This window comes from Amphiprion ocellaris, chromosome 16 (assembly GCF_022539595.1).
Source record: "Amphiprion ocellaris isolate individual 3 ecotype Okinawa chromosome 16, ASM2253959v1, whole genome shotgun sequence".
Classification (NCBI taxonomy): Eukaryota; Metazoa; Chordata; class Actinopteri; family Pomacentridae; genus Amphiprion; species Amphiprion ocellaris.
In genome coordinates this window covers 29,127,494-29,140,395 of record NC_072781.1, presented here as the reverse complement: position 1 = coordinate 29,140,395, position 12,902 = coordinate 29,127,494, and the positions used below count along the sequence as shown (strand labels likewise).

The 12,902-nt window shown below is 36.2% G+C and overlaps 1 protein-coding gene across 2 annotated transcripts; it reads right to left on the bottom strand.

Moving 5' to 3' along the window:
• Positions 1 to 1,340: 1,340 nt before the first annotated feature.
• On the bottom strand, positions 1,341 to 12,834 carry LOC111579490 (carbonyl reductase [NADPH] 1-like). 2 transcript variants are annotated; one of them, XM_023286786.3, is made up of 7 exons: positions 12,714 to 12,834; positions 9,707 to 9,821; positions 7,701 to 7,870; positions 7,293 to 7,400; positions 4,864 to 5,072; positions 4,226 to 4,279; positions 1,341 to 2,323 (listed from the first exon to the last, which is right to left on the bottom strand). In XM_023286786.3, exons 2-7 carry the CDS (start codon positions 9,817 to 9,819, stop codon positions 2,150 to 2,152), a joined length of 828 nt encoding a protein of 275 aa, XP_023142554.2. In that variant the 5' UTR covers positions 9,820 to 9,821; positions 12,714 to 12,834; the 3' UTR covers positions 1,341 to 2,149. The 2 variants fall into 2 exon arrangements, with proteins under 2 accessions (XP_023142554.2, XP_054874414.1); XM_055018439.1 differs by having other exon boundaries at positions 9,707 to 9,854; positions 12,714 to 12,754.
• Between the last annotated feature and the right edge of the window lie 68 nt (positions 12,835 to 12,902).

Below are 12,902 nucleotides of genomic sequence, written 5' to 3'. Positions count from 1 at the left end.
TAAAAATAAAAAAATACATCAAATGTCTATTTTTACAAATAGCCATATTTTTAAGTTTACAGTAAATTGCACTGTTTATTTTACTGTGTTTAAATCAGAAAAAATATCTATAATTTTTTTCAAATTTTGTGATTATTTGAAAGACGTGTGGTAATTTTTTTTCAAAACATTTAATGTCATTTTCAGTATTTTTACAGCTTTTACATGTTGCAGTATTACACCATTTTTAAAGTACTTTTTCTGGCACCCTTGTTGCCAGATTATTTATTTATTTATTTAACAGTGTAGTTGTTGCTTTGTTTTCCTGTCAGTTAGAACACCCTCATGTCAGACCTTGTCCTGTTCTGAATGTGAATGTTATCGATCGCTGCGTTTGTTGTGTCACTCTTGTTTTTGTGCTGAGGGAATCATCAGGATCAATACAGTGATTATAAAACTCAGGCAGCGATTACAAGCAGCGACGACAGATGTTGTGATTATCAGACTGCAGGGATCATATCAGGATTATATCCGTCCAGCTCCACAGATTATAGTTTTATCTACGAGCTGATCAGAGCTTCGCTGCTGTCTGACACAACTACGACTCCCACAGAACTACAACAGACAGAGCTACAACAGACAGAACTACAACAGACAGAACTACAACAGACAGAACTACAACTCCCACAGAACACAGTCCATCGTGGCGTTAACACAAAGACTTAAAACTCATGCAGAGGGAGGAGATGAAGCAGAAAGATCTGGATTCATAACGGAATTTAGAACAAAAATATGAGATTTTCTTTGTCGTTGGCATTACTAGAACCTCTGAGCGGCTGGATTTCATAAAGATATTGAAGTCCATGTATTTAACTTTCTAGCACCTTTTGGAGATGGATTATGAAAACAAAACACCTCAGAGAAGAGTCACGGTTACATTTAAAAGCTGTGAAATACACAAATCAGACAAATACTGTGTTTGAAGTCAGTAGTAGATCCTTTAAATCCTGGACGTTATCAGACTTTTTCTTCCAGAAAACCCCAAAAATGCTCGATTACATAGATTTCTGCAAAATTATGGAGACCGATTGGACATTTTGAGCTTGTTCTCTAACAGTTCCTGGACAGTGTTTGCACTTTGTCCTGCCTCTGCCATTGTTAAATACAGTTTTTCTTGTATCTTTTATTATGAAAAATGCAGAAATAAATACATCTGCACATATATCTTTACAGTATAAACACAGGAATGCAAAGTTACAGTGCAGGAATAAACAGTTTTAATAATAATTGACCTAAAAGTGCCAAAATTATGAGATATGCATTCGACAAAACTGCAAAAATTAAGTCAAAAAAGTTCCACGTTATTCAGACTTCAAACCAGTTTATTGAGCTCATTTTTTGTATACATCAAGAACAGAACAGCAAAATACATCAATATTAATATCACAAATGTCATATACGCTGGTAAATATAGGTTATAGTGGTCATATCTGGCACAATACACAGTAAAAAACTAAGGCAAATAAGTGCAGTTTCTATATTTCTCCATTTTGAGTGTGTTGTTAAAAGTGTAATTCTTTTATTTGGAGTACTTTTATTGCAGTTTCACATATAAAACTCTGCATTTATCACCAACACACCTACATAACAGTGTTAGTTTAATCCAAAGTTTATAATAAATTAGATTTAAACTGTTTTTGTAACTTTAGGCAACTGAATTTAATTAGAAAAACACATCTTTTCTGTGTTTTATGATTAAATTTCATGTTTTTGCTTTTGACCTTCCACAAAGTTCGAGCTTGTTCTTGACCAATTTTAGTTTTTGACCTTTTTCTTGTTGAACAAGTAGCAGAAAAGCGTTTTACTTTCAGAATATTTCATGCAATTAAGGCAGTAATACATATTTTTAGAAAAATGTTTAAGGCAAAGTGAGAGAATTGTATTTTAAAAGACTGAAGTGTAATTATTGTTGTATACAATCTGCAGACAAACACAGTATTCTCTGGAATTATTTTGTTACATGTTAAATGTGTTTCAATTCTTAGAAACTATTTTATGATTGTAATAGTTTCTGAAATGATGGATGCAGCTGGTTTTAGTCTATTTCACAGGATTTTTTAACATATATTTGGTAATTAGCTGCTTTATATGAGATTTTTCCTGAATATTTTCACCATGGCTGAACCTCTTTGTCAGAAACAAACTTCCCATGAGGCTCTGTGGCTCCAGGAGGCAGCAGGGCCAGATACACCGGAGTGATGGCGCCCTCATCTGGTGACTTAGGGGCTTTGTCACCCGCCATGTCAGTGCGGACCCACCCTGGGCAGCAGGCGTTCACCAAAATCTAGAAATGATACATAAACAATGAGAATTTAGGCTGGAAATAAAAGGATTTTAATGTTTTCATACTGCACTGTCAGGTTTTTTTTCCAATATCATGCAGCCAAATATATAAAGCCATATACAGTGGTGGGAAAAAAAATGTCAGACACCCTTAAAATTTTACACAATCTCAAATATTATCATGAAATTTTTGTGTGTTTGAAAAGATGTGGCTGCATTAGACTGATGCAAACAAATACAGATGATTTTTTTACTTGTTGTTTACAAGAAAAACTAACAAAACTAAATTCTTGACAGTTTCAATATGTCAGTTCTCAACATTATCGCTATCAAAGTCAACAAATAACAGAGAATGTGTTCAAAACTGAACAAAAAATGAATAAAGCATCACATCATCAAATTAATATTTAGTAGTCCTGCCATTAGTACGCAGTAGAGCTCTAATCCTGGCTGGATGTTCTCCACCAGCCGTTCACACTGTTGAGGGCTTCCTGAGTTACTGCTTTTAATTCTTCTAATTTCTTTGGTTTACGCTTTGAAACAGACCTTTTGATAATCCACCACAGATTTTCCGTCATGTCCGGGCATTGAGCTGACCACTCTCAGACCTGGATACTGAGCTTCTGCAGCTAAGTTCTACTGGTCCTGGATGTGTTCAAGGACCACTATCTTTAGAAACATCCAGTTCTGACCTCGACAGAACAGAGCACGTGCAGAAGGGAGCATGTGGGTTTGGAGAATGGCACAATACTTGGCAGAGTTCAATGAGATGACCAACACCAGCAGCACTCATGCATTCCCAAACCATGATACTGCCTCCACCATGCTTGACAGTAGGTACTGTACATGCTGGAGATAATGTTTCACCTGGCCTTCTGCGTACCCTCACATTAGCAGGAGGAAGATAAAGCTGGAAACTGGACTCATCTGACCACAGAATCTTCTTCCAGTTCCTGACTATCCAGGTCTTGTGTCCTCGGGCCCAACGACGCCGGGTTAACCTCTGTCTCTCATTGATCAGGGGCTTCCTGACAGCCTTGTAGGACCTTAAGTCATGATCTAAAAGTCGGCCACATACAGTGCAGGTGGAACACTTGATACCAGTTTGGTTTGATCATTCCTGCTGAAGCTCCTGTGATGTCATTTGGTGGTTTTCCTGCACATGTGGATCAGGATGCGATCATTATTATAGAAACCCTTGGACACCCAGATCTTGGTTAGTCTTCAAGCTGTTTGTTCATCTGTATTTCTACAGAGTGTATCCAGCTGCTGAAGGACTGCATCTGCACTTCCTGGCTATCTGGTGGCAGCTTTACCCTTCCTTTGATGAGAATCTATCTTCAGGCGTTTCCTGCATTAGGTTCCTTGTTATAGCCATTTTTGTCTCTGAAGAATGTTCAGATGTGCTGCCTTTATACAGACATGAAGCACGGCAACAAAAATTTTGTCTTTTAATAAAAAGCACAACCTTCATTAGTGGATCACTGGTACCAAAATGACCCAATATTCAAAATTTCTTCTGTGTTTTTATAGAACCAATCAGTTTTAAGTTTTTAATGGCTTTTTTAGGATTTGTTTAGTATTTTAGCTGTGACTGTACTAAAAGAAATTGCACATGAAGATGTAAGAGTGATTCTTAAAGCAGTATTTCACAAATGCATGGGGTGTCTTAAAACTTTTTTCCACCACTGTATCTAAAAACAAGCATTCAGCAGGATCTGGGAGAATAATACAGACACAATGAAAATTTAGGTTGGAAATGAGGCTTAACTGGACATAAAACCACCAAAAATGTACATAAAATATAAAGATGCATTTAATATAATTTCTACAGTTATTTATCTCCTGAAACTATCTGGTAATGTGAATAAAGTTTGATTAAAAGTTTTTATTTTCCAGTTACCCCGTCATTCGGTCGCTCCTTGGACAGACGACGAGCCTGAATCACAGTTAGAACCTGAAACACACAAATATTTATTTATGTACATATAAATGTATCATCTCTGTGTGCTGAATTTGCCTTAATTTTTACACATTTTATCAAAATCAAATAAATATTGATGTATTTTATTTATATTTAATATTGCAAATATTAGTTGCATTAAACTCCTAAAAATTAAAGAAACCCTTGTTTTAAGCCTCACAAGTGGTCAAATAAAATTAAAATTGATCAACCTTCAATCAAGGCACAGACTCCAAAATATACATTAACATGAACAAATTTTCCACAGTTGAGGTGCTGCCTGAAAAGCTCTGAAGAAATAATAGTATTAAAAACAACAATAATGTGTTCAAAAAGGAATCTAAAACCCTTCAAAATGGTGTGTTCAAGGACCTTTCTGCAGAAAAAGTGCCTCTATTTCTAAGCACTCTTAGAAATAGAACCAAAAGCCACTGAAAACATGCTGTATTGAGGTTTTTTCTTAAAAATGTCAATGTAGGGTGAACTTGTTTTTTGCTGATGTCGAAGCTTTAAGTCCCTGCAGCCTCCATCGTGGAACATTTAGGATCTTAACATGTAAAAACGTGAATCCTTCGTACCGTCAGTCCCATCTTGGAGACTCCGTACACTGTATCCGGCCAGCCTCCCTGCTTGTGTTCGCCCTTCTCGGCCTCGTCCACGAACCTCTGCATCAGACCGGCCAGCTCGTCCTCGGTGATGTCGTCGCCACGGAGACGCTGCTGCAGATCCGAGCTGCATTTCTTCAAAGCGTTGGAGCCGAGAGAGCTGGACACGTTCACCACCCGACCTGGAGCACAGCAGAAGATGATTCTACAACACAGAACGAACAAACTTTTATGCACAAAACAACCAAATATATTAGAAAAGATAACGTTCAGATAGGAAACTTTCTCCAGATCAAAATCAAAGATGCTTTTTTCTTTTTGTAACATTTTTTGTTCAGTATATTTATTTCACACTTCACCACATCTGACTGTTCAAAAGGGCAAATAGCTTTCCTTTCTTGCCTTTTATTGTCTGTTTTGTCATTAAAATCATTTTTAAAATAACTCTGTATTAAAGTACATATTTAAGTCATAATAAGAAAATTATTTCTATGATACATTTGTGTTTTTGTTCAGTGAATTTATTTCACTTTCACCATATTTCACTGTTTAAAAAGCCAAAAATTTGGTCATTTTTTGCTGTTCTGTCATTAAAATTGTAAAAACAACACCAAAATTTTCTTTAAATCATGAAAAAAAGACCATTTGCATCTTGTATGTATATTTGTCTTCATATATTCATCTCACTTTTATATTTCAACATATTTAACATATTTAAAAGTCAAACATTTGGCCTGCTTTTTTGCAGCTTTTATGTTTCTTTTTTTGCCTAATCATAAAAAGACAGCCCAATATTTTTATACGTTATTGTTTTTGGGGTTTTTTTTTGCTTGTTTTGTCAAGTCAAAAATGACCAGCTGCATGGTTACATTTTTTTTTGCCTGTTTTGTCATTAAACTCGTAAAAAAAACAACAATATATTCTTCTCTAAATCATTAAAAAGACCATTTGCAAGCTGTGTTTGTTTTTCTTCAGTAGATTTAGTTCCCTTTAACGTTTCACCAAATCTAACTTTACAAAAAGCCAAACATTTGGCCTATTTTTTTATGCTTTATCATTAAATCTTTAAAACAACACTATATTTGTCTGAACAGAAAACCATCTGCACGGCAAAAAGCCAAATATGTATCCTTTGTTGCCTCTTCTGTCATTTAAATCATAAAAACAAATTCACATTTTCTGTAAATTAGAAAAGAAAACCACTTGCATGCTGTGATTACATTACTCTTCAGTGAATTTATTTCCCTTCTCAGCATATTCAATCGTTCAAACCACCAGACGTTTGGTCATTTTTGCCTGTTTTGTTGTTTCACCAGTTAAAATCATGAAAACAATCCTATATTTTAAGTCAGAACAGAAGACCACTCACAGGCCACGTTTCTGTTTTTGTAAGTCGTCTTTGTGTTTGTATCAGAAGAATTATCGCGGTTATGCTAATTCTCACACATCATAAAAACCACAAAGCAGAGACACCAGTTTGATATCATTTTCTAATTATATCTGAAATATTCCAAACGTTCCAACTGTGAGACGCTGAGCTGCTGGAACATGAGACAACTGTGATCAGATCACACATTTCAACACATCCCATGAATGGATGTCACTTCTGAAGCAGTTTTCTGAGCGGAGGCCAAACAAACTCTTAGAATTATGATGCTGAGCAGAACAACCACTCAGACATTCTGCCAAATTTCCAAGCAGGCCGAGTTCTGTGCGGCAGACGGTGGACGGGATCCAGGGTCCGGTTTCACAGGGAGACTTTAGATGGTCGATAGTGTTGGAATCCTCTAAAACTGGCTCTTAGATTAGCTTCATGTGAAGTAAACAGAATATTTTAAGCTTCAAATGTGAGTCAACCCAACATCCAAACCTCCATCCAGACCAGTACTCTCACTTTTTTATTAATCTGATTAAAACTGAACATGTCGACTTCATGAATACCAAGTCACTTTTACTGCAATTAATTAATTAATATTTCAGATTCCAGTCTGAATGAAAACAGCTGCAAGAACAGATCCTGTGTGTTTCTGTGGTAACACTTTATAGAAACAGCTGACAAAAAGGAGGAAACTTGGCTCATGATTTGAAGTTTTCTGATAACATTGTAGAGAAATAGAAGAAGGTAAGACTACCTTGAGTCTGCAGAAACCTGCCAGGAACATGCTGGTCACTATTCTTTTCCCCAAATCAATTTTGTTTTTGTGTTATTACATTCTTGCTGATTTTATCTTATTTCGTTCCCGAATTTTCCTGGTAGAATATTATTAGAACCATTTCATTCTCAGAGGAGACAGAAGTCTTGAACAGTCTTCTGAAAAAGACTTAGTTTAAATTCATTGACTGAAACATGTCGTCTGACTGTTCTGAAGTCCGTCTTTGTGAATCCAGATGTGTGTTCGTACCTCCAGGTCTGATTAGCGGCAGGAAGTGAGGCAGCATGTCTCTGGCAGCGAAGAAGTTTGTCTTCAGGGTCACTTCGGCCTGGACGGCGAAAGGAGACGGATCTGAATCTGAAGAAAGAGCACAAACACATTACTGAGCACATTTTAGTTTTATTCAATTTGAAAATAATATGCAGGTTTTATGTGAGAGAAGGACTTGTGATGTAAATATTTGCAGATTTGAGTCGATCAAGTGAGACCATCATTGGAAAACAGGCAATTTTCAATCAGATAACTTGTTGAAATCATATATTCTGCATAAATTACTCTCTATAAGCTAATTCAGGTGACCTGTTAGAGATGAGAATTCTAATGTACTGTTTCCATTATATAGCAGTGAAAACTGAAACTTCATTGCTCTGATCTCACCCTTGAATGCCACTCCAGCGTTATTGATGAGGACGTCGACTCCTCCGTACTTCTCTTTGAAATATTCGGCTGTGGCTCTGATGCTGTTCAAGTCATTGACATCCAGCTGGTGAAACTTAGGATTCAGTCCTTCTGAGGACAAAGACTTTATGGCCTCCTCACCCCGACCACTAAAACAGGAGAAAAACATTCTTATTTATTGTCCCTTTACTCTTATAAGCAGCAGATCTGTCTGTGAATTTATTTCACTTCATATTCTACCATATCTCATTGTTTGGCCCTTTTCTTTGGTCTTTGTTCATTAAAATCATTAAATCAACCCTGTATTTTAAGTAAAAAGATCACTTGCATAGTGAATTTATATTTTTCTTCAGTGTATTTATTGTACTTTCACATTTCACCATATCTCACTGGTCAAAAAGCCAGACGTTTGGCCTTTTTTTGCCCATTTGTCATTATAATGATAATGATAAAAACAACCCTAAATTTTTCTCTAAATCATTAAAAAAGACCATTTACCTGCTGTATTTACATTTTTATTATTCATGTTATTCATTTCACTTTTATATTTCACCACATTTAGCTTTTGAAAAAGTCAAACATTTGGCCATTTATTTTGCAGTTTTTTGCCTTTTATTTGCCGGTTCAATGGTTCATTTATATTTTTGTTCAGTGCATTTATTTAACTTTCACACAGCGACACGTGTTTGCACTTGGAAAAATGTTGTATATGTTGATTTCAGGATTTTAAAATTAAAAAAATAAATGAAAATTCAACAGCGTTTGTTTTTTTAAAAAAAGCTTTTTATAATAAAGATGTGACAAAACAAAACACAACAAAACAAAAAACACCCAGATGTTGCTTCAGAGGGTTGAAGCCTCTTTCATTCTGCCGTTTAAATGCATTTTAAGGATTTGACCTGCAGGTGGCGCCATTTTACTATTTCAGCTGCTTCATCACAGTGTTTCAAGTGATTCAGAAAGTTCAGTTTCTTCCATCAATAGCTTTAAAGGTTCAGTTTTTCAGTGCTAAACTCCTCAATTTTAATCTCTAAGAACATTTTTCTCAAAATTTTGTCATTAATATTTAATAAAATATAAATCTAAAATATGTTGTACAGTTTTTTTCTGTAGTTGCTGCTGTAACACTGCACATTCCCCCGCTGCGGGATCAGTAAAGGCTTAATCTATCCAAAACTGACAAAAACATATATATTTCAATTTCAAAGCAAAGTTTTCTGGTGATTTAAGTTGTGAAATCTCAAATTACCCACAATAATTGTTTAATTATGGCCTCTTTAATGAGTCGGGGTTGTGTTAAGGTTCTTAATGACAATAGAGGCTGTTAGCAGCTTTTATTTTTCTTAAAGAAAAGACCAAATATTTGACACATGGTGAAATGTGAAAATACATACATGGAAAAAGATAATATAGAAACCTATTATTCAGGGTTTTAATCTGTTGCAGTCAGACTGATTTAATGTATATTAACAAGAATGTTTTTTACGAAACTGCGTGTAAATAATAGAGAATTTAGGACTGGGAAACACTTATGTCTAATCTTAATATTGTTGTTGTTATTTATTTCTCCGCCACTAGAAGGCACCAAAGTCACATCTAATACATGATGACAACTTTTTTTTTTATCAAGTGCAGATGTTGAAACTTTACAGAACACAAACATGTATTTTTAAAGCTCTCTATTGCCAGTGAAATATAAATTTGTGCTTTTAACAGAAGCCCAGTACAAAAATACAAAAACAATAAAAAGTGTTCAATTGTGATGACACAAAGTTAAACAGTGTGTTCAGCCCAAAAAAGGACTTACTGTGCTACAAAAAATAAAATATGTTGAAGTGATTCTCTGCAGAACCATATTAGAGCAAATACACTAAAGCAGATGTACTGAAAATGTGATTTTCTGAGTCTGTTTCTGATCAAAAATCAGAAATGTGTGAGTAACATTTAGGTGATTAGTCATGTTACAGTCCAGGTGAGCTACCTACAGGTCTCTGGCCGTCAGGTAAACGTCTCCTTGGAACAGCCTGCACAGAGCTCGGACGATGGCCAATCCGATGCCCTTGTTGCTGCCCGTCACCACGGCAACCCTGGTCGACATGTCTGCCCACAGAGAGATTTATCAGCGTGTGAAAACTAAAACAAATATAAAAAATGAATTAACCTCAGTGACACGGCGTTTTATCCAGATAAACGGAGTCATGTGGGAGGCTGAATGGATCTGCTGAATCATGGTGACAGGCTGTATGGGGGGATGAACAGCCTCAGCAGAGTACTGCAATCTCTCAGTGCTTCTCTTGTTTCACATGGAAACATCCACAGAAAGGCTCATGAGAATAAACAGACTGATGTCAGAGTGACACGCTGGACTAAAAGCACATTTTTGTTCATTAAATGTTCAGAAATAACACAGAAACGCAGACATTTCTTAAAAAAAAAAAAACAGACTTATTACTGTACACATTATTCTTACTGTTGTGTGTCGTTGCCTCAAAACTGTCTGTTGAGCAGGAAAAGCTCTTTATGTGTCAAATAATGAATGATGGCATCAAAAATACTACACATCAGACATCTGAGGTCTGGACAGAAATGGACGTCTGATGGTTCTCAGCTGTAAATATCTGAGGTCATTCCCTTTACTACATGTAAACATTAAGGCTTTTAAGAATAGAATGTGGTCACACCAGATGTTTAGACTGCTCACTGCACTGTAAAAACTAACTTAAGAGACTTATTCCTGCTATTTAATGAAATGCGTTGCTGCAAAATAGAAAAAAAGAATGAGGTAGTGTCTTGTGTCATTTCTGACCTTCCCTGAAAACTTCATCCAAATCTGTTTTTGAGTAACGTTGCTAACTGTGACGACCCTCCACCTGGACACCAGGTGTTCCTGTTCAGAAGCTGAAGGTCATCAGCTGATTGAGCCACACCTGGGATCAAGTGGCTCAAACTGCATCAAACCTCCCTCACTTCCAGTGTGTGTCTCTCTGACAGGAGCTGCTTCCTTCTGGAGCTCCAGAAGCCTGGTTCTGGTTTGGTTTATAGTCTTTCGTGCACCTTGTTGGCTTGGTTTTGCATTACAATAAAACCTTTTTTTTAGTCACCATCCTGTTGTTGTCTCCCTGTTTTGTTGCAGCTTCAGAGCAGAATTGTAACACTAACAGACAGACAGACAGACAAACCAACGCAGATTGCCACATCAAAGTTGTCTTAACTCAGAAACATTGATGCAAACTGTTGTATGATTTTTTTTTACCAAAAACATTATTTGTGAGTGAAATCTTTAAACTCTCATGTATGTTTTGTTCCTATCATGAAGTCTACATAAGACACATAAGAATTTAGTTTATTTTAAGCCACTGTTGTTAGTTTGTAAATTCAGTTTTCATAGTTTAATAAGAGGAAAAAAAGTGAATTTCTGTTCTGTTCTGTTTAATAATGACGATTTACAGAATAATTAGGAAGCTTAAATTAACATGAGGACTAATGGGCAGAAAATATCATCAAAATAAAATGAATCTCTTTGACAGATAATTTTCATTCCCATGTTGAATATTGTGTGTAATTTAAACTCAAACATCTGTATTCACCAAATTAAAACTTAGGTAACTTAATGAAATTGGCTTGAAAACTAAATTTCTCTGCACCTTGAATTCAGGATTTCAAGTTTCCTCCTTTATCTTAACACGTCTGGACAGTTTAAGACAGTTAGGACTGGTAATTAAAATCACAATTGACTGTAGAGGAAAATCTAATTCCTATAACTCAACGTAGTTTATTGGTTCTACAATTCTACAGTTTCATTTAGCTTTGATCCAAAGCCACTTACATGTGAGAATAGTTGAACATGATTTCATAGAAACTCATAGAGCATCATTTTTTTTATTATTGAGCTCAGATATTATTTTTCAGAGTGTTGAAGCTGATGTCAGAGATAAAAGCAGAACTGAAAGCACATTTTAGTTTCTCAGATCCAACAGGATGTGCAGAGAAAAGCCTGTGACCTCCAGCAGCAGGAAAACCTCAGTACGTGACAAACTTCTAACGAGTGATGGCGACAGAGAGACTACAGTAGTTAGTTAGTTCAGTAGTAGTTTTAATTATAAAATTGCCCCCAAAAATGCACTAAATATGTTGCATATTTGCGCATAGATTCTCCAATACGGACACAACTTTACACATCAGTCTAAAACCTCAAAACTTTGCTTTCAATCTTAAAAATAAAGACATTCCACCAATTTCACAAAGGTATTTAAATACATGATGCATGAAGGTGGTAAGACTAATAAAAACTAAAAATATTCGTTTTATTACTCGTGTAAACATCGACATAAAGCCTCAGGATGCAGAAAGATGCGCTCTGGTGCTGCTTTCAGAGAAATGTGTTGTACTGAAGGAGCAAACGCATTATGGACGGGTGTCCTTTTGCTAATTTAATTTAACATTTTACTTCCTGCAGCAGTCTGTGTTTACATGCGCAACAGTGGGTCCTCTCTGGGTTTGTTGCCAGTGAAAGCTGCAGGTTTGATTACTCACCAGTTCTCTAAACCAGCGCGTTTATGTGCCAAAGTATTCCTGCATATAAACTCCGACTCAGAGTTTATCAAGGTTTCTGACGGTAGGATGTACCACGGAGACACGCAGTGAAAAGCATCTCCAAATACGCACAGAACGCAGTTTGCTCCGCTACATGTCTGTCATTATGAGTCAGGTTCATTTGTGGCTTCAGGAAACCAGATTTAACACATGAAACTTTTCCAACCTTACATTCTAATTTAATGTAAAAAAAAAACAACAACAACACACATTTTCTGAAATAACACGAAAGTTCTCTGATATGATGAGACAAAGATATGCTGTTTCTCCTTATAATAAGTCGAGGAAGCTTTTTTGTCCAAGTGGCAACACAAGTGCGTGATTTTCCAAATGCGTAAACCCCATGCGTAACGCGTTCGTGTTCTCAGAGAAGTTTGAGGTGAAAATGAAGCTTCTTACTTGTTGCTGCTGAAGCTGGAAAATAACCAGACAAGTGAAGAAGCCAACAGGAGGCAGAAGGAAGGAGACTGTAGATAGAATTTAGAGCCTGGGGGTTTCTGCGCAGCAGCAGCGCGCTTACCCGGAAAACTTTTTTATTTTTTTCAAATACGATACGAGCTCAGCCGTGACCACGCAGTTTTTGGGAGG

Coding starts and splice junctions, on each gene's coding strand:
- LOC111579490 (XM_023286786.3), bottom strand. CDS start 9,819: ATGTCGACCAGGGTTGCCGTGGTGACGGGCAGCAACAAGGGCATCGGA. Junction 5,073..7,292: donor GCCGCTAATCAGACCTGGAG/GTACGAACACAC, acceptor GCTGTGCTCCAG/GTCGGGTGGTGAACGTGTCC. Junction 4,280..4,863: donor TCTCCAAGATGGGACTGACG/GTACGAAGGATT, acceptor TGTGTGTTTCAG/GTTCTAACTGTGATTCAGGC.